At 44.6% G+C, this 27420-nt stretch overlaps 1 protein-coding gene across 1 annotated transcript; it reads left to right on the forward strand.

The window, feature by feature from the left end:
- Positions 1 to 540: 540 nt before the first annotated feature.
- Positions 541 to 27420, forward strand: UNC5C (unc-5 homolog C (C. elegans); the record flags this gene model as incomplete). Its single annotated transcript, XM_008935123.1, has 9 exons — positions 541 to 776; positions 2030 to 2374; positions 5162 to 5249; positions 13858 to 14026; positions 16359 to 16592; positions 21589 to 21738; positions 21975 to 22139; positions 26373 to 26551; positions 26771 to 27420. Coding segments are annotated over 9 exons (1732 nt in total), but the record flags the coding sequence as incomplete, so codon positions are not given.

Below are 27420 nucleotides of genomic sequence, written 5' to 3' on the forward strand. Positions count from 1 at the left end.
TAGATTTATTTTTTTTTAAAGGGAAATGGGTGGCAGGGAATAATGGCGTGACACATTATTGTTCAGAAAAAGCAAGCTCCAGGATACATCCTGATATTTCAGCTATTCCATAGAAAATGGACTTTTGGGGAGTGTTGACCTTTTTTTCCTTTTTTTTTTTTTTTTGAGTAAAACGTAACGCTTCTGAAGTTTAAAAACCCACAACATTTTTTTTTTTGCTATCAGATAAGCCACTGAATCCCAACATTATTACCCTTTGTCACCAGGACATACTATTTTATTTCATAGGGTGAATTTGCTTCATGAGACTAAGTTTTTAATGTGTTATGCTTGGTAGTTCACAGCATGGGTACTAGGCAGATGAACAAGTGGATAGGGAAAGACTTAGAACACAAGTTAGAGAGAAATCAAAGATGAATTTCCATCAAAAGGGCATAGACCTGTTATATAGCCTTGGAAATGGATTTTAAATTAACCTATAAAAAAAGGCAATAAATACCTGCAGGAAATGAGAATAATAAGAATGTGTTTTCTTGAAAGTCTCTGTGAGGAGGACATTTCTTCAAGGTTCTCTCTCCCTGCAGCTGCCCCAGACTCGGATGATGTTGCTCTCTACGTGGGGATTGTCATAGCAGTGATCGTGTGCCTGGCTATCTGCGTGGTCGTGGCCCTCTTGGTCTATCGCAAGAACCACCGTGACTTCGAGTCCGATATCATTGACTCCTCCGCTCTAAACGGGGGATTTCAGCCTGTTAACATCAAGGCTGCAAGGCAAGGTGAGTTGATATTTCACTCCCTGTTGACCAATTCAGGAAGATGCTATAACGTTATGGTCTCTTGGGCTGCATGAATGATACTTGCTGGATGCTTGCTGACGCTTGATAAAAGGGAGAGAGTCCATATCCGTATTTCTGATAGTCAAAGTGCTCAAAATCTACACTGGCATTTTTCAGATGTGCCCAAGAGCATACAGCAGAGGAATTTAACTTCTGAGGAGAGAGCCTGAATGTAAGAGTGAAACACAGAGACATTTGTGATAATACAGGTCCAGTTCAAATTTAAATCAAAGGCAAAGCACTGGATGAAACAGTGGAGGCAGGGTTCATCACACAAGTGATATTACAGTACAGTAATTCCATCACATATTCCTCCTCTTTGTTTCAATAATAGCCTTTTTTACTATGCCATGTCTCCACAAGCATAAATAGTAGCTTAAGAAGTACTGTACTTTCAACAGACAACGTAAAAGAAGTTGGAGTAGAACATCATTTAATAATGAGCATTTTTGTCACTGGTGTGTAACAATTTCTTTATTTCCACACTTCATTGGCCAGAAAAAAAAAATGCTCTAAAGGTGGTGTTGGCTTTTTCAAGACCCATATTTAGGCTGAAGAGTTCCTCTTTTTTCCCAATATGAGTGCTAAAAAAAATAAATCAAAGTAGGAATTAAGATGACAAAGGAGCTGTCATGGGGAAGATAAGCAGAAGTGTTGTTTTCTTTGCTGGAGATAGATACTTTTAAAACAAAACTCCAAGAAGTGTGGTGCAGGTACTAATCCCCCACTGTGGGGAGTTGTGGACATAATGGCTTCATAGGCTTGTTCTGTCTTTTATTTAAGGAATGCTGTCATTTGGCTAATTAGATAGATTGCATAGTGATTGTCACTTAGCACCTTGGGGAGGGGGGTGTTATTAGTTAATAAAACTAGTTCTACTGAGTAAGGAAAACACCTTGCCCTGAAGCTAAGCATATCATACTTGAAATCTGAGTGCAGCCTGGAAAAATAATCCCAGTGAAAAGTCATTAGAGCAGAAAAGTGCTGTAACTCTGTATAACAATAAGGTTCCATACAAGCTCAGGGAGTTTGCCAGAGAGAAGTATAGAGAAGGAGATGAAGATCTGTGAGCAAGGACTTTGCATATCTTAACCTTTGGTATGACATGCAGAATGCAAGCCCAAGTTGTTACCCAGAAGAAAGTCATCAGAATTGAGAAGTAATACGGTTCTTCCCTCTCATCTCCAATGTAGACCTCCTGGCGGTACCACCAGACCTCACTTCTGCTGCAGCCATGTACAGGGGGCCTGTTTATGCCTTGCATGATGTCTCTGATAAAATCCCAATGACCAATTCGCCAATCCTGGACCCGCTCCCCAACCTGAAGATCAAGGTTTATAACACCTCTGGTGCTGTCACCCCCCAGGATGACCTCTCTGACTTCTCCTCCAAGCTGTCCCCACAGATTACACAGTCTCTGCTGGAGAATGAGACCCTGAACATGAAGAGCCAGAGCCTTGCTCGGCAAACAGACCCATCATGCACTGCATTTGGGACCTTCAACTCCCTAGGAGGTCACCTTGTAATTCCCAATTCAGGTAAGTGCTAACTATGTTGGCTTAAAGGCTCAGTTGTTTTGTGGTTTTAAGTGGAGTTAGATTGCTTTTATGCTGGGAAAAGCTGGGTCACTCCTGGGACTCTGCCTTTTCCGTGCTCAGAACAAGCAGATGGGTTTTTTTCCCCCCAAATGTACTTCAAGTATTCTTTTCCCAAAGTCCTGACCACCTTTTTAACAGAATATTGCAGGGCTCTTAGCTATTTTCTGAGAGATGTGGGACTTCAGAGCTTCCCTGTGTGAAGTGCAATTAAACATCCTTGACCTTTTCCTTTCATGCAGTTCGGGAAAAGAAACTCTAAGCCAGAAAGCCCCAATCTTGTCATCACACATAAAAAGGACAAATTAATTAAAAAACAAATCACTTGTTCCACTTCCAGTTCATTGCAGACTGTGTGGTATTGAAGTAGAACAGCAGAATAATAATTTTTGGATGGCTTTTTTCATGCACACATTACATACCCAAGGAAAATAAGGCCCAAGAGTGTATTTTCCATAATTTCTCTTCTGATTATGTGTACTGTTGATTTCTTTTAGAACTAGGAAAGAGAGAGACTGAGCATTGAGTGCCTTCTGATAGAATTGCAAAGTGCTGCTCAGTCTTTCTCATACAGTGGGAGGCCAGTCTGCCAGGCCCCCTCAGGTCACCCTGGCACCGTGAGGAAGTTTCAGAGCTTCCAGGGAGCTCCTGGAGAGCTCAGCTCTCACAGACAGCGTTTGTAGGAGAGCTGTACTGCTGTTGGTTCCTAAATGAAGTGTTGACATTTAAAGGAAGTTCGGCACTTTGATGTTCCTGGGGGTTTGGCACACTAGTGAAGAGCAACATTAACATCTAAAGTGGATTCAGATCAAATGCATAAAACACTGGATGTGAGGGATAAGCAGGTTCTACAGTGGTCACAGTCCCCTTGCCTGGTTTCTCTGGAGCTCTGAGTCCAGATAGGACCACAGCACATGTGAGATCCCAGGTCACAGCTACCTGACATGGTAGCTCAAGGTTTCACAGCATTTCTGCCTTCCTCCTTTACATTAGGTGGTCAGCTCTTGTCCATTTTACAGCACAGTGCCCTGTCCAAGAAGGTAATGCCTGCCTCTTGTGTTCTGCTCCATTGCTGGATCTTTTCTGGTTTGTTGATGTTATGGAGAAAGCAAAATACCTAGGCAGCTAGACCTTGGTGATTTGGTCCTTCCAAGAAGCAGCCCCACACTGCCCAGGAAGCAGATAAAAGTGAACAGTAGCTCTCCTCTTTGAGCTACTGTGCAACAGGGTGTAAAAATAGGTGTTAAATTTAAGTGAAAGCTGAACTACTTAAAGAAATCTGGTACTGACTTCTGAACACATTGAAATTTCATGCTATACAATTCCGGAATTCAGATTTCTCTAAGTAGCAGCTGAAGTAGACATTAATATTCAGGCTTCTTATGCTATGGTGGTGCACATTGTCAGGAAATTCTGTTAGTCACATTTAACTCACATATATTGATACCAATTTGTAAAGGAAAAAAGATATTATTTATTGCTGTAATCCCTTCAAAATTATTAGAATAAATGTTTTGTAAAATATATCGATCTGTCTACTGCTACTGTGTATGCCTTCATGCTGCTTCTAGAAGCATGTATATCCTTCTAGTATATCACATATGATCAAAGCCCTTCATTTATGCTATACCTGCCCTGTTAAAGCCCAGAACATGCACAGCTGAGGGAGTAAGAGGCCTGTAAAGAAAGAAGTATCAGAAGGTGTTCATGGAAAATGCTTTCCTAGCTAATCTCTCCCCTTCAAAGCCATGTGGTGAGGCTGACCCCCTGTACACCAACACATGGGAGGTCTCCAGTGTAACCAAACCACAGATGCTAAAGAGGCAAGGCCTTGGAGCCTCCCTTGTGCATATGCATGTAGGTAAATAATCTGTCTGGAGGTTTGTTTTCACCTGTGTAGTAACAACTGTGTTTCAATCCTTGCTGCTGATTCGCAGCTGATCGGCGCCTGCAAAGGCAGTTGGCTTGACAGAGGCATATCCAGCAGAGTGAGATAGGTCATTCGTGTGCTGTGTTTGTCATGTAATGACAGGACATTTCTGAAATGGCAATAATGTATGAACAGTGGCTTGTAATCAAGGATGCAACTGATCACCACTGAAAAGAGCCCACATATTTGTCAAGATTGGATACCTGAATTTTGAGCCATTTTATAGGGACTAGGCACATTCAAAATACGGAGAAGCCAAATTTTGTCTCCCTGGTAGCCTAATTAGAAGCTGAATGCATGAAAAGACAGGATGCCAGTCACAGAAGACATCTTTCAGGAAACAACTAGTTCTTGTTGCTTCCTGGGACAGTGCTCCACTGCTTTTCTTACTTTAATTTAATTAAGTAAGAATTGCCTAGGGAGAGATGTCCCGTTACAGCTGTTGGAAATTTTACTTGGAGTTGTTAGTTTTTCCATCATTTTACAAGGTAAGCAGCAGCGTAACCATCTGTCTGCTCTTTAAATAAAATAGTAGAGAATGGAACAAAATCCTCTTTTCCACTCCCATGTTTCAGTGCTGATGCATAAGAGAAGTAAAAACAGGCTTGCTGACCGCCCAAGTCACCCAGGTTACAGTAAATGCTTTTTCTCCTGGGTAGCTGAGGTCATGTAGAGTTTGCTGGTGAGACTGGGTGAAAATCTGGCATCACTGACTTTATCTTCTGCCCCTCCTGTCACTCTGTGGGCCCACTCGCCTCTTTTTTCTTTATTTTATCTTTTGTGTCTCTTCTGTTCTGCAGGAGTAAGCCTGCTGATCCCAGCAGGGGCTGTTCCACAAGGGAGAGTCTATGAAATGTATGTGACAGTTCACAGGAAGGAGAACATGAGGTAAAAGACTGCTTTTATTTGCTTGTGCATTAACAGAGGGGAAGAATGTAATAACTAAATACCTGTGGTAATATGCTTATGCAAAGCCTGCTATGTTGAAGCTCTTTTATGACTTGGAGGTAAACGCTTGCAAAGCCAAGGATAAACTTTGCCACAGAACCAGCTCAGACTTTTGCTTTTCTAACCAAGAGTTGCACTCTGCAGCAAGCCCTTGGGCTGGGGGGTTGCTGAATTGTGGCCAGAAGCAAGGAAAATGGGCCAGCGTGAGTTTGGTGCAGCACAGAAAGTGTGAGGTAAACTTTTAATAACGACCCCTGCTGTAAAGGACAAGGGAGTGGAGGAGCAAGGTGACAAACTGGGTCAGCAGAGGGATGGGTGCCTGAGCACCTGGCTTGGAGAGCCTCTTCTCCTGTTATAATGAAGATAAGTTTTTATTTCACCCTTCAGTGGCTTGGATGGTCCATGCAGTGAAAAGGATGGAGCTAAAGCTTTTGATGCCCTCCATCCCTCCTTGCTCCAAGGTGGAAGTAAGCAAGTAGTTGTCCTGCTTAGCAGCAGGCACTCCATAGTGACAGCCACCCAGAGCCAGTGTTGGGATGACTCTTGTTCTCACCTGTTACCTGCATGTGTGCCAAATTCATATTCTATATCGTAATGTCTAACGAGTGCTCCGGCAGCCTTGGCATAAAAAAAAGTTTCCAAAAAGGCCAAGATACCATTTGAAGCAGTTTAGGAAAACCTAATGAAGGGAAAGGTGAGATCTTAGTCTGCAGAATGGACTTGAGCACAAAGGCTGAATGGTAAATGTGAATCTAAGCAATCATTACATGGTACTTTGCCTCTTTCCCCTTCTCATAGCTAGATACATTTTTTGGCTCAGCCCCTTAATGGCTTTTATTATGTGCTAAGCCACAGCTGTTTATACACTGCATGATATTGAACACTATTCTTTAGCTGGGTAGTCTTTCACACATGCTAAAATAATCTGCTTAAAGAAGAAATAAGTAACCCCTCCTTCCACCCTTTTGCATACATTATTCATGGCCTGCTCTTTGAAAATGGCTAATTGCAGCTACAGAAGTCTTTATGTTCATAGCTAGTATTGATTGTATTCCTATTATTTTTGGCTGTGTTTTAAAGACATTTACAAACAGCATTGAAAAAGGACTGTTTCCCGCAGAGGGGGAAAAAAATAATCAGAGGACATCCCCTATTATTCAACTCTGCCTCCAAATATCACTTTTAAAAATATCTAATTCTTAAAAAATAGAAAAAGAAAAAAAAAAAAAAAAAGGAAAGAAAACCACTTTAAAACTATTCATTCCTAGGAGGAGCTATATGTGCAATTATTTTCTTTCCAGCCAGTTATGGAGGGAATCCCTGTTTCCTTATTCATGCAGCTGTGAACAACCAATGTCACACGCTAGTCTGATTTATTTTCTTCAAGGATCATAAAGCCTCCTGTGCGTGCTTTGTGGTAGCTGTTCCTCAGCAGGTCACACAGGGGATAGCAGGCTGGGTTAACCTGGAGTGGGGAACGTGTGTGTGGAGCTGTGCTCTGCCAAACTGAGCAAGTGTGCTGAAGTACACTCCCAGAAGTGAACTGAAAGGTGTGAATCCTCACTTGCAGTGCAGACTTTGGGAAGAGATTACTTCCCCTTCCTTGACCCATGGGACAGCAGGGCTCAGCCCACTGTGGTGGTGGTGGATTCCTGGGTGCACAGACCCCAGCTGCTTCTTTGATTTATGGCAGCTTTTCAGCCCTGCTCCAGCATGCCAGGCTCATCATGTTCATGGAAACCAACCAGTTCTAGGAGATTTAAGATGGACCTTCTTGGGTTTTGTCTAGATCATTTGGAACTGAACAGTCACTAAAGAGGACCTAAATACTGCAGACTATAATGTCCTTCTCTGTTACCTACTCCCTTTCCCTATGTGCCCAGGAGCAGAAAGGGCTGGGTGGCACCCAGCTGTAATGGTCTCCCGCTGTAGGCCTGTGTTACCAGACACTTCACTTGCTGTAGCAGAGCTGCAGCTTGGTCAAAGCCTCTTTTTTCCTGACTGAATGAGCCACAGATGTTGCTTCATGTAATTGGAGTCATAAGGGTACCACAAGTTAGTGTGCAGCATAATTATTTTTTAGATTCGCTGCTGCACTCTTACAGCACTCCAGCAGAGAGTGATAGTCCACAGTAAGGACTATCTGCAGACATTTGCTTTTGTGGCCAAGCACTAACTGGAGTGTGTTCAATAAACCCTGATTTATTTTCATGAGCACTGTGTAAATGTGTGTGGGTTGAAAAGTCCTGTTGCGCGTGTTGATGTCATTTGGAAGGGCACATATAGGAAACTAGGTAATGGGATGTTATAATCAAAAATGAAGGCAGGCTCTTTTGCTTGATATACAACCCCACTAAGGTGAGAATGTGGTCCCCATGGTGCTACCCTAAACAGAACCAGTGTAACAACAGAGATGCTCACCATTACAGCTCACATAGCTCCCACAGCTTTAAGATTTAGCTCACACTTTGTTCGTAGAAATATGAAACAAATTCTGAACGGTGAAGCTGAAGTAGGAAATCTGTTATCCCTCAGAGTCCTGCAATTTCCCCTTTTTTTTCTTCATTTGTTTGCCTAATACATTTCCCCAGTTCATCTCTGAAGCCTGTAGTACAGAAATTTGAGAGCCTTTATAACCCAGTAATACCGTGTTGTCTTGCAGATTGGTTAGGAGAGCTTTCCAAGACATCTTGTTTATTCTGTTTCATATCCATCAAAGCATGTGAGAGTAGGAGGGTCACTCTAAAAGCATTATACTTCTGCAGTGAATTGGGGTTCTTATGGCTTGCAGTAAACATCACCTGGAGGGCATTGTTTTCTCTAAGTGTGTTAGTGTGCTTGTGGCATGGTGGGTTTTCTCTTCTCCTAGACCAGTTCTCCAGCAAGCTGCTTTTCCTGCTCCTGCACCATTCTCAGTCTGCTGTCACTCGGGGCAGGATGGATGGCAAGCGGCTACCAGGCTCTGATCCCTGGCTGGTGTGTTGACTTCATGGAAAGGTCCATATGCTTTATGAAGTGGCTGCAGTGGGGAAAAGGGTATCTATTTACATATATGTGTGTACATATATATATAACAGAGATATATATATATATATAATGGCAAACCCATAAGAACACTTCACAGCTGTTAGACAGGTTTCTGTCTTGAAGCTCATTGGCTTTTTCATTGTTGATCAGATGCTCTCTCCCTTAGACTGGGAAAGTATCAATGACTTTGACATTTACAAGAAGAGGTCCCTTCTTGAGTTGTGATTCCAATTATAAAATAAACTCGTTGCTGTGACAAGTACCTGGCAAGAGCCTGTTCCCATGAGCATCTCTGAGAGCATAGGTCTTACATGACTAAGGATTAAGTAGCATGGGTATAAACTTCCAACCTTCAGGATTTTCTTGAATGCCTCGGGTTAAAAAACAAATTTAGCTGTGAGCTAAATTAGAAGAGCTGTGTGCTTCCTTTGGAAACATCTGGCACTGGTCAGTGCAAGACAGGGTCTGGGTCTTGATGGACCACTGGTTTGATCTTGTATGGCAGTTCCCGTGTTCCTGCGTGAACCCCTGCTGAGCTTGCACAGCTTTAGGTGGAGCTACTCTTGCATGCTCTAATTGGAGGCAAGAACTGCGCTAAAATACAGCAGAGTGAAGGACATTCCTGTATCTGTCACACAGAGATGTCACACAGGAGATGATGCAAGTAGAGTGGATGTCACCATGCCCATGAAATGTGACAGCCCTGAAGAACGGAGCAAGCAGCGGTCCTGAAATTCTTGATGGAATACACACTTCCAAATTAGCTACCTTAAAAGAGAGAAGGGCCAGTTGAGCCTTGTCAGGCTTTGGATCAGTGGCTTCCTAGTGTATGTGTAGACTTTATATTAAAGTCACGCAGCTGATCAATGAGTTTGATCCAAGGAGCAATGTTGTCTTTTTTCACCAGTAGACTCTAAGCTTAGTGATGTGAAATAAAAGAAATTGAACTTTCCTGCATCTCTTTTCTCTGCCTTCCTTCTGTATCTCACTTGCATAAACAAAATTACTTTGCAACTCCAGAAGACAATGTCATGAAGTGCCAGTCACTGTAATTGAAAAATTCAAAATAAAAAAGACCAGAGCATAAGCAAAAGGGGAGGAAACCTTTTTGTTCTAAAGATAGACTTGAAGAAGAACCAGAGTCAGTCAAGAATATTAAGTTTGAAACATAAGAAGGAGCGAGTATTAAAAATAAAGCCACAGCAATGAAAGGAGAGAGAAAATATCTTCCCTCTGACTTCTGGCTAAGCTGTATAGAAGAGTTGCCATCTGTTGCTAGAGTTAGCCATTCCTCTCTCCCTGCTCTGTCCTGTGCTTCCAGAGCTGCTGTGATTGCCTGTAACAGCTATGCATGGTGCCAGGGAGTACAGTGTAGGCCCACTGAGGAGCAGATATTTCTCTAGTTGTGCTCACATCTGCTGTCTGACAGCTACCTTAATGAATGTGGTCTGGCTTATTACAGGGAGATGGTTTTGAATGAGTAATCCCATTAAAAGCACAAATTTGATTGTGAAGGGACCAGTTACAGTGAATAGAAGTTTGTTTGCTTTTAAATAAAAGTTGACTGTTCTTGATAGGCAGTGCAGGATAGGGCAACAGCTAAAAATATCTGAAGACCTTTCAGTTAGTGTTCATGTCTTTTAATAGCAATGCTAAACAAGAGATTGAATTTCTGTCTCAGTCAGATCTTGGTAAAGCAAAAACATCTCTTGTCGCCTGCAGTCAAGTGATTTTGGGGTCATATAGCTGAATGCCCAGTCTCATCTAGTAAATTGTCCCAAAACTGCTGCCAGCCTAAAGTGAAGCCCATATGGTGTTTTGCAGGGTTTGGGTTCTTTTTTAGATAACAACCTATACTAGGTTCTGGCCCACAGTTTTGAAGAGGTCTGCTTATAAATCCCTCTGCTTCAGAGGAGGTATCTCCCTTGCTCTGTATGCTCCCCTGTGTCTGTGTTTGTGCTGGATCTCCTGGATCTATAACACAGAAATTGCAATACTCGATCACAACAGGGGCTCGTCTACACCAGGATCCTGTCTTTGCATCACCTGCTCCAGGAGAAGGAAGAAAATTGCTCGTAATGAATGACTACACAATAACTTGTCTTCAGGGGAATTTCTTGTTTACTAATTCCATCAATTAGTGTTGGGTTTGTGCCTTGAAGCAGAAAGATTAATATCTCTTGTATAATATATCATGTCTACTGCATCTGTTTCTGTTCTCATTAGCTATAGTAAGGCATAATCCTTTTGTTTTAAAATGGAAATTGGAAACAGTGAGAAATAAGAAAAGATCTGTCAAGAGATTTTTGTTCCCTTTTCCTGTCAGTTATGATAGGGTACCTCTCTGCCATATGTGCCATTGCAGGGTTTAGCTTTATTCCTCCGGGTTTCAGGTGTTTATTTCCGAGATCTTGCTGTGGTCCCTAAACAACCTGTTACCTGTAGTGACGTTAGAGCTGGCTAGTGAAGGGAATATCACCTCAGCGTGCTCTGACATCCCTTGTCCTATACTGCCCTAGAAATCAGATTCGCCTTTTTGCTGCTGTGTCACATTACAAGTTGACACCTGCTGTGTTGCAGTAAGCTTGCTTGAGATATTTTTCACTTTTATTGCTTTCTTTGCTACTAAATAACTATGTTTGGAACTTGTTTTGCTCCAACAGCGTAGGCTGCTATACAGTTAAGAGCATTTTATTTCCTGTGCATATTTTTACCATCTCTGGCAGTGTTCAATAACTTTGGGGTGCCAGACTCGGATGCGTATCTGGTTGGTCATTTGGGACTGCAAAGTCAAACACCTCTGCAACGGGCCCAATTTTCTTCTCTTCACTCATCAGTGTCCTCTATTGTAAATACGCAGGTCAGGTCTCATCCACCTGGCAATAAATCTTGTAAGTCTGGTGATAAAGATGCTGCTTATCAAACTGGGGAAAAAAATACTAAGCCTTGCTATTTTTTGTGTGTCTTTTGTATGCTTTTATCCACTTCCCATCTTGCTTGCTGACCATGCAGTCTGCAGCACCTCCCAACTTCGTGTTCTGCATCATATTTTATATTTGTGCTAATGGTATATAAAATGTTGTGGTGCAGAATCATGCCCTCCATCAGAGTCTTAAAATGTAACAGCTAACAAAATTTTGTCACGGAGCAGCGACTAAACTTAATTTTACTTTGAGACAGCTTTAGGCTGTATGATTTATCAGTATGGTATTATTTTAACGACCTTTTGACATTTTTTAACCACATGCATCAGTGCTCAGATTTCTGTCAATTTTAACTCATTTTTGACCTAAAAAGTACTGTATGGATTTTTTTTTATGGCAATTGTGATATATTCTCTCCCATATTCTTTTTGACTACTGGTTTTGTAATTCAGTTCAAAAAACTATGATAACTTGTACTTTTTTCCTTCCTTCTTCACAGGTCAATAGTCTTTCAAATGAAGTTAGGTTAACCAGATGATTAAGTCTATAGTTTGTCATATCTGTAGCTTTGCAGACAAATACTGTAATTTTGTGAGATCTTTTGTTTTCTCATAAAATATCATGGTTTTTGAAATTACTGCATAAAGTAGATGAGAATTAAAAACAACTGCCACACCATGAGTGTTTTTTAAGCTTCTTGTTGCTTCTTATGAAAAAAAAAAAGTTAAATGAGTCTGAAAAGGGGTGAACATTTTATTCAAAAAAATGCCCAATGATTTATTCATTTCAATCTTGCAAGAGAGTGATCCCTGATCTTCTTAATCTGACTCCAGAGCTCCCTACAGTGTGCAAGAGGAGCTAGATCTGTTAGTGTTTAATTTCTTTTTTGTGCTGTTTGTTAGGCTAAAATAACCAGCATAATAGACCATAACTGTCCAGATTGTTATACTTTACATCTTTTTTTGACAGGCAGCTATATTGCAGCTGTTTGTTTCCAGTCCATGGCTTTTCAGAAACAATTGTTAAGTCATTTAGTAAACTCATCGTTAATTTCCACAGATGCATATCATCTGGATTTACTGATTTGCATAGATTAAAATTTTTCCATGCTGGGCCTTTTTTTTTCTTTTTACCTCAAATGTTATTAAAACTTCCCACAACATTTGTAGCAACAAGAGGTATTTTTCAAAAGTGCCTTTGTCCCACTTGGAAAAAGTATTTCTCAACAGTTTGTCTTTCATTTTCTGTGAGTTTAATGGAATATTCAAGAATTGAGGAATACAAATTTAGGATATGCCTGTGGACATATCTCTGCAATAGCCTGGATGGGTGCAATAAATTTGATATCAAAATAGCTTCTGTCCTGATTTCCTTTCTTGAAAATGTTATCTGAGATTACAGCTAGTTTTTTGGCTCTTTCTTTTGGTAAAGGCAAAGACTTGCAGAAATAATCAGTATTTAATGTTGTCTCAACTAATTCCACTAAGGCCAATACAGATGTAAATACAAGTATTTGTATATGCAATAAGAGATTGAACCCTTAGCTGGAACAGAAGATGGAAGGTCCTGTGGGCAGATCTGGAGTTTAAGCGCAGATCACATTGAACACTTTTAATCTCCCACTTACTGGTTTCTGGATCATGAATTTGTCCTCTGTATTATTTAGGGAGGCAGTTGATGAGGCACATTCAGCTGTATTTGCCATACACCAGATGTCGGGATAGTTAAAGTCACTCATGCTTCCTCTGTTTTTAAGCTCCTCAGCAGTTGGTCTGGGCTGGTTTACACATGAACGTGTGTGTGCACACACGCACACAGAGTGTATGCTGTGTATCCTCAATGTTTATATGATTTACCATAAAACTCATTCCTAGAGACTGGCAGCAAGGGCACTGGACAATGCCCGTGTTTTTAACTGAACAGTTCCAGGTTATCACCAGAAATCTCAGGGTTTGTGAGTGTTTTTTTCTCTCTGCACTATTTCTTGCCATTCCTTTGCCATTTCTCCCCCAACACTGGTGCCACCTGCTCCCCACATTTATAGTAACTGTTCTGGTAGATCTAAATGTCTTTTAAGTAAAATGGAGTATCAGAGGGCTTGGTGCTGACTCTGAACTCAAACTACAAGTCTCAGACATGCCACTTAAAAGGTTTCAGATGTGCTCATTATTTATTCTCTTTCTTGGTTCTTCAATTTTGTCTGCCCAGACAGTAAATAATTCTCATACATTGTGTTTACAAGAGCCAGTGTTCATTTTTGTGTGCTGCTACATGACTGCCAAATGCAGCGATGACCACATTTCGGGGTGAAATGAAGCCTCTGTGTGCCATCTGCAAAGATCCTTCAGAGTGGAGGGTGCTCAGCAAATGTGGTGTATAATTTGCTGCCACCTAAGCCTGCATTTTGGCAAATAAATGATAGTTGGGGAAAAAAAAGCCACAACATTTTGGGATTTGGGTTAGAAAAAAAAAACAACTCATTTTTTTCGTTTGCACAATCTTTTTATTTTAAGAGAAGGATGTTTTGTGTTTCCCTAACAGAATGTACCTTTTTGCCTTTTTCAACTCACTTTAACATCTTTTTGTCCCCTTGTCAGGCCACCTGTAGAAGACAGCCAAACCCTGCTGACACCAGTGGTGAGCTGTGGCCCTCCAGGAGCCCTGCTAACCCGGCCTGTCATTTTAACCATGCACCACTGCGCAGAACCAAACACAGAGGACTGGCAGATCCAGCTGAAGCACCAGGCTGCCCAGGGACCATGGGAGGTGAGTCTCCAGAGCTCCAGCCTTTGTGCTGCCTGTGTGCAGGGCTCTCTGCTAGTCCTTCAGCTGCCTTTCCAAACTAGGGTGCCTGTATTTTGAGTTTTCCGTGTGAGATGCATGGCTACTGTGGGCAGGCAGGAATACCCTTCAGCACCAGAGCTGCCCAGTGCCCATGCAAAGGTGCTGTCTGGAGGCAGTTTGGTGCCTCCTAGTTCCAGATATTTTCCATGAGATAGCCTTCCTTGTAGGAGTTTGGCACTTGACCTTTTGGTTGTGGCAGGATATCATGCTGAATTCAGGAGGACAGACAAAAGAGGAAAGGCAGAATAAAAAACAATGGCTGAAAATAATTTCTGACTTGACACTAGAAATGAGAAAATGTTTTTTACATAATAGTTTTCACTCTCCTGGTTTATAACCTATCTTCAAAAAAGTGAAAATAATGCTGCAAATGATCTGCTTCAGCACCAAGACTTCCTCCAGCTTAACAAAATGTATAGGCCTTCTCTTTCCTTTTTTTTTTTCCCTCCTAAGATGTTAGTGGAGCACCACTTTGATTCAGTTCATGCAGCTAGGATCCAACGCTGCACCCTGTGAACTCAGGGGAGCTGCACAAGCATTGCTGGGCAGTGCAGGCTTGGTGGGAGCCTGGGGTGGTTCCTTGCCAGAAGTGCAGCAGGAGGATGTCCTGGGGTAGGGTGACAGAAGGATCTTCCACTGTAACTGGAGCATAAAGCAAAGCTTTCGGCAAGGCTGGGCCACCCTGGCAGAGCCCTCCTCTCCAGCCCTGCGATGCTGGGTACCTGCTGCCACCAGTTTGGTCTCACATAATTAACTTGGCAAGGGCACTTATTCCTACCAGTAGGCTTAATAAAGTCAGGGTGGCTTTAGAGGCAGTTGGGCTGACAGCAGCAAGAGCACAGTGCCCAGCATTGCCTTCAAAAGGCTCCTGTGTTTGTCCCCCTGCCTGTGGCACCGGCTCCTCCTCACACTGGGAGGGAGCCTGCGGTGAACATGGCTCTGTCTCGCCAACTAATCTGCACCCCACCGGCCTGACTCTTGGCACCACACATATGTTCCATATTTGTGTCTGTGTGTTACTGGCACCTCTTCATTTTCTCCCCTCTCCTCCCCCTGCCCTTGTCAGAGCGGTTGCTCCACCAGCCATGTACACAACCCAGTGCCAGCACAGCCACAGGGTCCCTGGCCGTCGCACAGCAGTCTTCTTCCTCCTCTCAGTGCTGGAGCAGCTCCTCCAAGCTGAGCCCTGCAGCAGCACAGACACCCCTCTGGGCATCCATGCACACCCCTGCAACATCACTTTGGGCCACCAGCTCCCGACAGAGCCAGCTGCTGGCGTGGCCGTAGCGGGGGTTGCAGTCAGCACTGCACCACCTTGCCCTCCAGAAGGATCATGCCACCCCTGCAAACACAGCACCTTTGCCTTTCTTGAGACTAGGAGGCCCAAGCTTAATGCCAGATTTCAGCTGAGCCCACGCTGCTCGGCTGCCAGATGTGTACGTTGTGCTGCAGAGCTGCAGGCAGCAGGGATGAAGCAGATGAGTTGTGCCGAGCATCATCTGGTGTGGTGGCTTTGCAAGAGACGGCCGTCACCCGCCGCTGCCTTTTCGCTTCTGCTCCCTCTCAAAGCCATTCAAAGCACCTCGTGTTGCGTGCAGGATATTACATGCAGGGTTGAATGGAGAAATTAGCAGGGGAGCTGTTTTCCTTTACGTGCAGGGTGGGGAGGTTGTCTCCATTTGAGCTGTATGTATGTTTTTTCTTCACACTGCAGTCTCGTCACAGAGGATTATTCCAACGAAGCAGCAGGTGATATTTCATGTAGATGTGGCATTCGGCCACTGTAGAGGTTACTTCCCTTCCTTGAGTTTTTGTAACTCTTTATTGTGATGCTTAGGAAATGAAGGGTGGTTATTTATTTAGCACTGCTGATGTTAATTCATGGTCACTGAATGATTAGTTCTGCAATATCTTATTTTTCAATAAATGATCAGTGATACTTTTATCATTTGCCTAACTGCCCAGGGCTTTAAAAGCTGCTGTAGGGCCCAGAGGGAAGAGTTACAAGTCTTAGGGGAGTGAAGACAGGAGGAGGTTTCTACTACCATCATCACCACCAGCACCCCAGAGAAAACATCCCCTCCCTGTGCCTGCGCAGGAGAAAAGCCAGAATTAGGAATTTAAAATCTTGGTTAATCTAAGGTGCAAACAGCAAGGACGTTGTGCATTATCCAGGCTTGAAAAGGGCATTGCTGTCTCTAAGGAGAGCAGCTCTGAGGGTCAGGAGCTCTAATTTGGCCTCTTTCTCTCTTAGGATGTGGTGGTGGTCGGGGAGGAGAACTTCACCACTCCATGCTATATCCAGCTGGACCCAGAGGCCTGCCATATCTTGACAGAAACTCTCAGCACGTATGCCTTGGTGGGACAGTCAATCACCAAAGCAGCAGCCAAACGTCTCAAACTGGCCATCTTTGGACCACTGTCCTGCTCTTCTCTGGAGTACAGCATCCGGGTCTACTGCCTCGATGACACACAGGATGCCCTTAAGGTGATTGTTGCTCTCTTGCCTGCTTTCCTTCTACCTCTCCAGCTCTCACACAACTGCAGTCATAGCAGTGACTAGACCCTCTGCTTCATCTATTTCTGCTCCCTGGGTTATTTCTCTGATTGGAAGAGCTTGAGAACAAGCTGCTGTTCTGCAGTTTAACCCCCACACGCTATAAATTGTCCTTTGCATAGGGAACACATACTATTTTCTGCCCACCAGTCTTTTTCCTTTGTTTACCTGTATCATATCCTGAATCCTAAGATATCTGCATTATTAAAAGGCCATAAGGTACATGCGGCTTCATTCGTTATTCATGTATTTTTAATGTTAAGTGCCAGCTCCCTAGAGATGGGGAAACATATAAATGCTTCTTTGTAAATAGTTGATAATGATAAAAGAAGCTTCTGGACTGTTAATCACTGCCTGCTTTCATACTGCTTTTTTACACCTCTTTGCGTGCAGCTTTCTGTGTTGGGAATTCATAACTGCAATAAACCAAAGCTGTTTCTATCTCTAACTGTAGAGCCTTACTCACTGTGTAATTCTGGCATGCACACAAACACACACTCAGTACATACAGATGAGCAGATAGATAACTATCTTTGCTATTTCTCTTTATAAATACCTGTATTTATGCAGATGGCACCTATAATAGATGCACTCATGAAATATGTAGCTCCAACTGCACATATAAGAATGGAGGTTATTAAAAGGTGGTGTTGTTTTTTTCCCTTTAGTTGTAGCCAGTGCAACTTCCCAAATGCCTCTGCAGCAAAACAAGTTCAAAGGCTGACTCTGAGAAGAGTCATCCTGGTCTTTTTTTTTATTTTTTTTTTTTTTTTTCCCCTCAGGTCTACATGGGAATTACTGGGATTTAAGCCCACACACACTGGCTGGGAGATGTTTGAGTTTTTCAGAGCTGTGATGTCCATCCCTGCAGATGGCACACACTGTTTTCCTGCCCTGTATTACCTGACACCAAGGCCTGCCTGCCTAGGCTTTGCTGGGGGAATACTCTTTCACTGCATGTGAGAAAGGCAGTAAAGTATAAAGATTGGAGCAGGCATATCGTGACTTCAGCATGAAGTACAGATTCAGTCTGTACAGGGCCTGGGAGATTGGCCTCTGCCAGTGTGTTCACGTTATCAGGTTTTTAGAAACATTTATTTTCCCCAGTCTGGTTTTGCTTTTGTTTTTCCTCTTTAAAAAAAGTGAAAAGGCTCTTTCACAGCAATCAAGCTTCGAAAGTCCCGACGGTTTTATGCCTGTGCTGCATAATACAATTTTCCGTGGGTTCATCAAGGCCTGAGGTAATAATAAGTGAGACAGAGGGGCCTTCAACAGACAGCTAATGCAGTCAAAGCTGGGGGAATCCAATTAGGTGTTACTCAAGAGCTGTTGGTTTGTTTCTAATAGACTGTGGGGGGACTTGTTGAGCTAAGGTTAATCCGATTCAGTGCAATAGCAGAAAGCATCAGGAGAGGTGCTGAGCAACACGGAGGGACCATCCTTCCCTGTTGGGGAAGTGGGCAGACCAGTCCTTGGGCTTCTGTTTTAAGTAAACCCCAAAGTCAGCTTGTAATTCAGTGAGGAAAAGTGAGTAAAGTCAGGTGGCCACTATCCCACTTGTACCTACTTCTTTTTTACAGAAAAGTATGTGCATTTTCATTTTCTTCTATTTTTTTTGGCACATCTACCCAACAGCTGGAAGACCAGCCACAGGGTTCAAGACCCAGCTAGCTGGTAGTTTGCAGGTGGGCAAACACATGTACTTGCTGGCCACAAACTCTTATGAATGTGTCAGCTACACTTCTCTGAAAACTAGAGGTCTGGGGAAGGACACGGTTTAAGAAAAACAAACCTAGTAATCTAGTTATAGATGAAACGGTTGGGCATGGATCCGCACATATGAACCCACGTGTACAAATCAGCCCCATGAGATGGTGTTGTATAAACTCAAACTGTGATTATTTAGAATGAAAAAAAGATTGGGGTGTTTTTCACGTGCTTTCACAGCAGCTGGCACCGCAGAAGCCCTGGCCATGCCAGGAGCTGGTCGTTGACATTGCCATATTGCCCAAAGGAAGGCATTCACCAGGCAATTACCACTGGCTTTGTGGGACAAGGCGTGCAGATGAGACTAGGCCAGTGAGTCCTGGGGTTAAAAGTAATTTGGAGAGGGTGGGAAAGTTGCAGGCAGCAAGCAAGGCACCAGCTGCACCACCTCGGTGTGTTGTGGCTGAGGCTCCAGGCAAGGCATGGCAAGGGGAGGGAAGAGCAGCAGGAGATGTTCCCACACTGGCATTTCTGAGATTTGGAAGAGCCTTTGTAGGCGATTATGTGTTTATTTTAATAGGTGACTGAATGTGTCCTGTTATTATTTACAACTAGGAGCGAGTGTGCCATATGCTGAACGTGTCCTAACAGCCACCAAGGGAAGACGAGCAGTTGCAGTATAAAACACATGTGGTGTTTATCCAGCAGGCTTCTCCCTCTCCTCATGGGGAGCAAACGCTCTCTGCTGAGCAGCCAATGCCTACAGTACAGCAGGGAGGTGGAATGACTTGTCACCAGTAAGGGCTCAGTTATTGTGGGAGAAGCTTGGTGGGGCTCCTGGGGGCTGTGGAGCAGTGGGCTCAGCACTCATCACATGTGCACCATCCCCTGCCCTGCAGGGTCCCAAGCCACCTGGATGGGATGCTCACAAAAACAGTTTCTGGGGAAGGGTGAGAGTAACAACGACTGTGAGCACTGGCTTCTATTTTCAGGCTGATTTTGTACTTAGAAAGATATCCCCAAACTAGTCTGCTATAAAGAAAAGAAAGTAATAATATGATAACTATAAAGAAATCCAGCTGCTTTACTCTCATCCGTTTATTCATGCACAGCTCTGGCACTGAGGTGCGTGAGCTGTGTGTGGCAGTGTGGTGGGGGCTGAGCAGCCTCGCACAGCGGGGGCGAGGGAAAGATTTCAGGCTGCAGTGGCGTCCCCCAACCTGCCTCATGCCTCACAGTAACTACCCTTCAAAACAAATTAAAAAAAAAGGCATTACAGGAATGTGATCATGGTTCTTTAATGCATATTTTTCCTTCTGATGAAGAAAGGCAACAGCTTAGACTGAACACCATTGCTTGCTTGTACCCCTTTAATGAGGAAGCACTTTCCAAGTACAGGTTGTGGCTGTCCTGGTGCCCCTGATGATGGAGCAATGTCTTACACAGCTCCCTCCCCTATGAAGAGCATAAGGGCTTAAGTCCCAGCTCGCAGGTTTGGTGAGAGGTGATGGCAAGAGTGGCCGGAGGCAACTCGGCACAGGGCAACCAACAGGCAGCTCAGAGTTTGGCTCAGGAGGACACAGAGGTGCCAGCCAGCAGGATAAGCACTACTCTAAATGAAATGCCATACAGCTAGAGCCAACTTGCAGGCTTAAAGGGCTCTGCAAATCACAGCTCCAAATTAATTCTGAATTAATTAGCTGAGCAGCACTGAAGAAGCATGGGGGCTTCTTGGCGTTCTCCAGTTGGAGCACGTAGAGGGGCTACAGTGACCAAGGGTGGTTACCAAAAGTGAGATATTAAAAGTAGACATCCAGATCTGGTGTGTGGGATGGTGCAGCATCACACTGCAATGTTCCCCCACAGTCATGCAGCTCTCTGAGCTAATGCTGCACAGGTAGGAGCAGTTGTTCAGTCCCCATGCCCCACGTGCCTGAGAGGTGGCATCTGCAATTAGCTCACAAGATGCCACGAGTCATCTTCTGGCCCTTCCAGGGAGGTAATTTGGACACAATGAAGATCTATAGTAATCAGATAATTACTATTGATTGCTCTTTAGACATCTTGACAAGGTAATTAGGGGGCACTGGAAAGAAGCTGGAACTGATTCATTGGCAAAAGCTTAACCTAAAAGGTTTCCCAATTTTGTTTCTTTTCCTCTAATGGCTCGTAAATGAACATCATTTTAGCTTCAGGATCTGCCAGGTGCTGGGGCGGTAGGTTTTCTTATATGCTACCTAGATCCTGAACATGATCAGGAGTAGGTTCTTTTGTCCTTAGCTGATTCAGAGGTTCTTTTAGTTGGCCTGGGGTAGCATCCTGGTTTCGTGTTCCTGTGTACTTCCTGAGCATGTTCACTCTATGCGTGATTTGCTTTGGCCCCGTGAGGCTCTTATAATTAAATATAACTGAGATTGTCTGTGTTGATTTCTAATGGGGCTCATCTAGGTGTTTTTGTACTTGGTTCTTCCATGTGGACCACAATTAGTCTGCCTGTAGGCAATGGTCCACTCATCAGTTACAGGTATATATTTATTTTTAGCTGCAGAAAATGACCGGACTTACTGGCTTACTAGGTTTTATTTACAATTTTAGTACCCTGAACCTGTGTATTTATATGTACAAAGTGCTCTATCACAGTGTCTTGCATTGTTTTGATACCATCCCACTTGAGGGGTTAGTCTCAGCGTAGGCATCAGTTATTTCCTGTATCACTTTGTCATAGAGCAGTTTTCCAGGAGGCTACAAGCTAAGGACCAGCAGTATGCACAGGTCCCATATCAGCAGGACCTACAGAAATAAGAGCTTCTAAAACCCAAATAGTAAAGCTACCATCAGATGTGCAGTTTGATGAGCAATAGAGAAAACGCATCCATGCCTATTGTCAAACAGTGCCTATGTGCAAAGTCTTTGCATTCAGCACAGTAGCATGCAATTAAGTTTTCTGCTTATAGGACATGTCAGAAAACATTGTGTCTCCCAAAGGAGACATGGGTGCCTGCATCCCTGCTGGGCTGCTGCAGTATCATGGGATGAGGGGCTTAATGCTCAGATCCAGTGTTGGTTCACAGGGAAGCACAACTCTGTGCAGTGTCTGCATTTTTTCCCCTGTATTACAGAAGTTACAGCATCTACAGCAGTCAGTCTTGAGGATTCAGAAGACCAGTGTGCTGTCTTGATGAAACCTGACTGCTTTCTTCTTTTTATTGCAATACTGCAGGAGGTCCTCCAGCTTGAGCGGCAGATGGGTGGGCAGCTTTTGGAGGAGCCCAAAGCTTTGCATTTTAAGGGAAGCACCCACAACCTCCGCCTGTCCATTCATGACATTGCCCACTCTCTCTGGAAGAGCAAACTTCTGGCTAAATATCAGGTGAGCATCACAAACTATTCACAGTGGATCCTAGCAGTGAGGCTTAAAGAAATACTGTGACACACAGGGGTGTTTAAAAAACACTGTGTGCCAGGCTGCAGTCCCATGGACATTTTTTTCCCTGGACTGTTTGCAGTGACAGTAGCGTAGAGCCTACAGTCTCTGGTCATATGGCATCCATGCCCTGGTCCAACATTCCTCTCTGACAATACCTTTTTTTTGCTTTCCTCCTGCAGGAGATTCCCTTTTATCACATCTGGAGTGGATGCCAGAGGAACCTGCACTGCACCTTCACTCTGGAAAGGTTCAGCCTGAGTACCCTGGAGCTGGTGTGCAAACTCTGCGTGCGGCAGGTTGAAGGAGAAGGACAGATCTTCCAGCTGAACTGCTCCATCTCTGAGGTAAATGACATCGGTGCGCTTCTCTATCCGAGGGCAGGAACATGGGAGGGCTGAAGAGTTATATCCTTTCCCATTGCTACCTGTTTAGTGCTTCCCATTTTCCTCCTGGCTGCTGGGATAGACGTAAGGAATGGATTAAGACATTTCTTTATATCTTCTGGTGCATTTTCCCTTATTTTCTCTCATGTGGAAGGGAGCATCCCTCCTTTAAGGGTGGAAGGAGGGCAGCTGTGCTTTCCCTGCTAGTGCCACCTTTCTGTGTGGATGTGGAGGAACTCTTTGCCCACCACTCCAGAATGCACCTCACAAAGCACTGCATTGTCCTGTTTCCTGGCAGTCCACAAGACCATCATGCCTGACATTTCCCTGGAGAAGGAGAAAGGAGGATAGGACAATGTCATTGCTGTGTGTTTACCTGAGCCACTCCCCTCTGATCCCGTGTAGTGCAGGAGAGAGTATCAGGTTGTCTAGTTGAAATAGACTTTTCTCCTCAGATTTTACTACTGCTACAAATCCTGACTGTTATCTTCCACAGTTCTTCTTTTGATGGCTGGCATTTTCCAGCAGCAAAATGATCACGTTTTGGAACATCTTTACTCGTGCTACATAGCACCTGGAGAATTTTTGCTCCTTGAGGCAGTCAGGCTTAGGGCTGAGACCAAGTGACATGTTCAGGTGTGAAGTGTCAGTGATTTCAGTGAACATGCTGGTGACTTTTGTGCCTGGTTCCCTCGGTGGTTACAAAGAGCAGGCTCTCAGGCAGCAGTTGCTGCTGGCTGACTTGAGGAAGGTCTGGGAGACCACAGTCAAAAGTTAGTTGTGCTGTAGGGCCCTGACGGTGTGCACCATTACCCATAACATCTGCTTGGTTATTGGGTGTAAAGTTACATATTCAGCTGGGGACTGCACAGCATTAAAGACAGATGGTAAAACAAGTATCATAAACAATTACTGTAATAAGTGCTGCATTGAGGTAATCTCTAATTTAACCTCACAGAGAAGAGAAAGAACTGAGAGTAACTTTAATGAAATGCAAGTATACACTGTAATCATCTTCAGCTGCTTGTGTGTAATAGGGCCTGGTAATGGATTCAGAGGGAGCAGGGTAATATTCTTGTCTTGTGCTGTGATCCCATCCATCACAGATGAATAGAGGGAGGGAGTAGTACTGCTGCTATCAAGGCTGCCTTCTGCAAAATTGCTCCTCCTGGTTGACATGTAGTGATGTTTCTGAACCCATGTAAGGTGCAGGAGGACCTTGGGCTGCTAAGGACTGGCATACAGCATTGTGTCAACTTTGTTACTAGAAAAAAAGCCTCTAAAACTCAACTGGTTTTATGGCAAAAGTTGCTTGGAGGTGTAAGTAGCAGCAACCTGGAAATCAATGTGCTTACCTCTAGAGGCATGGGAGGAAGAGGTAGTTGTGATAAAGGCACCAGACCAGGCATCAGGAAACCTTAGCTGTGGTTCTTCACGCTTTCTTCTGGGGGCTTGGTCATGGTTCTGGTGAGTGGGTCATGTAAGGGTGTGATTTGGTCTCTGCTTTCAGATGGTGTTTGGTTTGGTTTGGTTCGGTTCTGGTGATTTCAAACTGAGCACATTATTCCCTTCTTGTGGGGGAGGCAGGCAGCTAGAGGTTAGGCACTGCAGGACCATTCTGGCACCTTTCTTTGTTGCTAGATCTGCCTCTCTGCCTCTGTCTCTCCGTGGTAAAAATATAGTAACACAGTTTCCTCCATCCTCCCTTTATAGGCTTTCTTTTTTGCAGCTCGTAAAGGATGTAAAACTTCTGCAGATTAAACTGTCTTATTGTGGCTTTATACCATGTCTTCCTCTGGGACTTCAAAAATACAAACGCAATGAGTGCCAAAACAGTCAAATTTGTGAAGGAAAGAGGAAGATTGAGATAAAGGTCTCCCACCATTTGTTTTTGAAGGCCCCTTATCTTACGCTGTTGGTGTGCCCCCAAAAGAGCCCCAGAGCACTGCCATGGATCCCTGGGCTCCCTCTGCAGCCATCCTGCCACACCTGGGCCAGCAGGTCACCTCCAGAGCTGGGGCAGGGCTGACTCAGTGTGTCACTTGCATCCCTTAGCCCAGAATAAAAACGGGAAGGTTGTCCACCTGCAGTGCCACCAGCCCCCATCCTACAGCACCTTCTGACCTTCCGGTGTGGGGGAGCCTGCAGGCAGCAGCAGGGGCATGCCAGTCATTTTGGCAGCTCCCGGGCAGCTGCCAGGCAGTTAGGGGACAGTAGCTCATTTTCTGGAGCATTGGGGCTGGGGCAGCTGGTCTGCAATGCAGGGTCTTGGTGCCTTTGTAGGGAAGAAGTTCTTCCCCATGAGAGTGGTGAGACCCTGGAATGGGTTGCCCAGGGAGGTGGTTGAGGCCCCATCCCTGGGGGTCTTTAAGGCCAGGCTGGATGAGGCTCTGGGCAGCCTGGTCTAGTGGGAGGTGTCCCTGCTCATGGCAGAGGGGTTGGAACTGGGTGACCCTTGTGGTCCCTTCCAACCCTGACAGATTCTGATCTGTTTTAGCAGAGGACTTCAGAGCCCTAATGGCTCAATGGTTGGACTTGATGAACTTGGAGGTCCCTTCCAACCTAAAGGATTCTATGATTCTATGGCACATTTGGCACTGCTTTGGGCGTGTTCATTGAGGACATTACAGTGTGGCATAAACCCTCTTTGGTTAGAAATTTCACTGAGTGCAAGTACCATTTCTTAAAAAGAAAAAGAAAAAAGTGAAAAAAAAAAAACATTTATAGAGTGGAATAGAATTAACAGATGTGAATAAAATAGCAGAGGCAAAAGCAGTTTAATTCTGCTGTTTGCTCTTGGATACTGCCTCTCCCCATTACATTCCTGCATACAGTTTGGGCTGTGGGGTGGAGGGTGTGTGTGAACCAAACACTATGCGTGACTGTGAGCATCTCCAACAAGCCTCCTGAGGGATTTCTGATGGCAGCTTAAGCCAGCCATTACCTGGGCTTCAGACAGTTTCAGGTTTTACAGGGCTTTCCCAGCAGCCAGCTTGACACAAAACAAGAAGACAGCTCACAGAGGAGAAAAGCCCTTGACATTTAGTGACAAGTCTTTTTGCATGGGTGTTTCTGGCTGCCCAGGGCTGTGACCTGGGCAGAGGTGGAGCTGAAGCTGCTCACTCGTTTCTGCCCGCCCAGCTTCAGGCCTGTCGTGCTGCAAAGGACAGCAGTTGAGGAGTCGGGTGGAAGACACAGGAGCAGTCCCAGCCCTGCTTCCTGCTTTTTGCAACCTGTGCTTTGGGAGCTGGAGGTGAGAAGTGCTGCGCCTGGGTGACAGGTCCCTGCTGCATGGCTGGGCGGCCTGATGCCATACATGGGGTTTGACAGGGCTTTCAAATGCCCCGTAGCACCTCCTTGTTCCTAAGCAAACCCAACCATCCAAATTTCCCAGCTGCCCTTGTCCTGCCAGCTACTGACTCCCTCTTTCCACTGTCAGTACTAGATCCTCCCAAGCCAAGGAAGAGACAAAATCCCTGCACAGATGAGCCAATTGTTTGTTTTTCTCAGTGGGGCCATCTTACTGTGACTTTCCCCTTGGAACACTGTTGCCCCCACCTTGGAGCACAGTGCTGGCCTTGGGGAGGAGGGCGATGGCAGCCCCCTGAGCACGCACGCTCCATCTGTCTCCAGCACAGTTAAAGCCACATGAAAATGAAGCATCAGCTTGTGCCTGGGGTGACATTTAACCGTCTCTTAAGGTCTGCCCAGAGTCAGAGGCTTCAGGCAGCAAAGGTGCTGCCAAAGGGGTGTCAGCAGCATGAGCCTGGTGCTGGCTCTTTGCGGGGTGGGGTGCTTGGGGAGCTGCTGGGAAGGGGCTCCCACCAGCCAAGCCAGGAAAGCCCCATGCTCCCCTACCAGTGCCAGTTTGCTCTGAAATGTGTCAAAGTACCTGAGCTTTCATTAGTTCCATTAAGTGATTAATTGAGCTGGGCTCAATTTTGTCCAGCCATAGTAGTCTTCACCCAAAAAAAAAAAAGCTGCCGTGTACCCAAAGTTGGTTCTAAATATTTCTCATTTTCATCTGACTAACACGAATGCTTGATTAACAGAGGTCTGCTCCCCTCTGATGCAAGTGAAAGGACTGAGTCTCAGAGGAGACACTTCTACAATAGTCTCTGCACTCACTAACAAAACTGCTGTCTCTCTCTTTCTTTTTTCTTTTTTTTTTTTCCCCTTTCTTTCCAACCTCAGGAACCTACTGGCATTGATTACCCTCCCCTGGACTCAGCAGGCACCGTCACCACCATAGTAGGGCCCAGCGCCTTCAGCATCCCACTCCCCATCAGGCAGAAGCTGTGCAGCAGCCTGGACGCGCCCCAGACCAGGGGCCACGACTGGCGGATGCTGGCCCACAAGCTGAAACTGGACAGGTGAGTGGGGCTGCCCACATGTGCTTGAGCTGCAAAGTCCCTCGGGAGGTTTGTGCAAAAGGTGAAGGTGAGTGGTATTGTGTGTCTACACACTGGTCAGAGTGACCTCACAGGAGATGAGCGCCCTGAGAGCACCAGCAATGGGGACGGGTTGAAACGGCAGAAACTCAGGCAGCCTTCTTGCAGCTCAAAAAAGGGCTTCCTTTTGGCTTGTTGCAGGTACCTAAATTATTTTGCTACGAAATCGAGTCCCACCGGGGTGATCCTGGATCTCTGGGAAGCCCAGAATTTCCCTGACGGCAACCTGAGCATGCTGGCAGCGGTTCTTGAAGAAATGGGAAGACACGAAACCGTTGTTTCTTTGGCAGCAGAAGGAAATTACTGATGCAGCCTTGGCATGAACAGGAAGGACAGACACAGGGAGTGGTAATGCCCTGTTATTGCAAACGAGAACTGAAATGAAAACCCAGACCAATGAGTTACACGAGACGTTTCACAGAAGCAAGCAAGCGAACAAACGAACACACAAAAAACCAGCCCTGACCTTCACATGTGCTCTCCTTGTACATTATCACAGGATCTAAAAGAAATCATGCAAAGTTGTACCTTGAAAATATAAATCAACCTAATGTTCCTCTTGGCTTGGCTGTACACTGCTTGGTACAGGATTTTACAGTTTCCTAGGAAACGCTTTTTATTGCTATCCAGATATATGGATAAACTTTCTTAACAATCCCAGTTTCTATGGATGTTGTTTACATCAAATTCTGGACAGGGGTAAGGAGACTGTCCATGGCTCTTTATATTTTTTGTTTAAAGCCATTCTAGACAAGGCTATGGACAGTTGGTTGTGGCTATGTCAGCTTATT

Source organism: Merops nubicus, unplaced genomic scaffold (genome assembly GCF_000691845.1).
Source record: "Merops nubicus isolate BGI_N331 unplaced genomic scaffold, ASM69184v1 scaffold43642, whole genome shotgun sequence".
NCBI classification, from domain to species: Eukaryota; Metazoa; Chordata; class Aves; order Coraciiformes; family Meropidae; genus Merops; species Merops nubicus.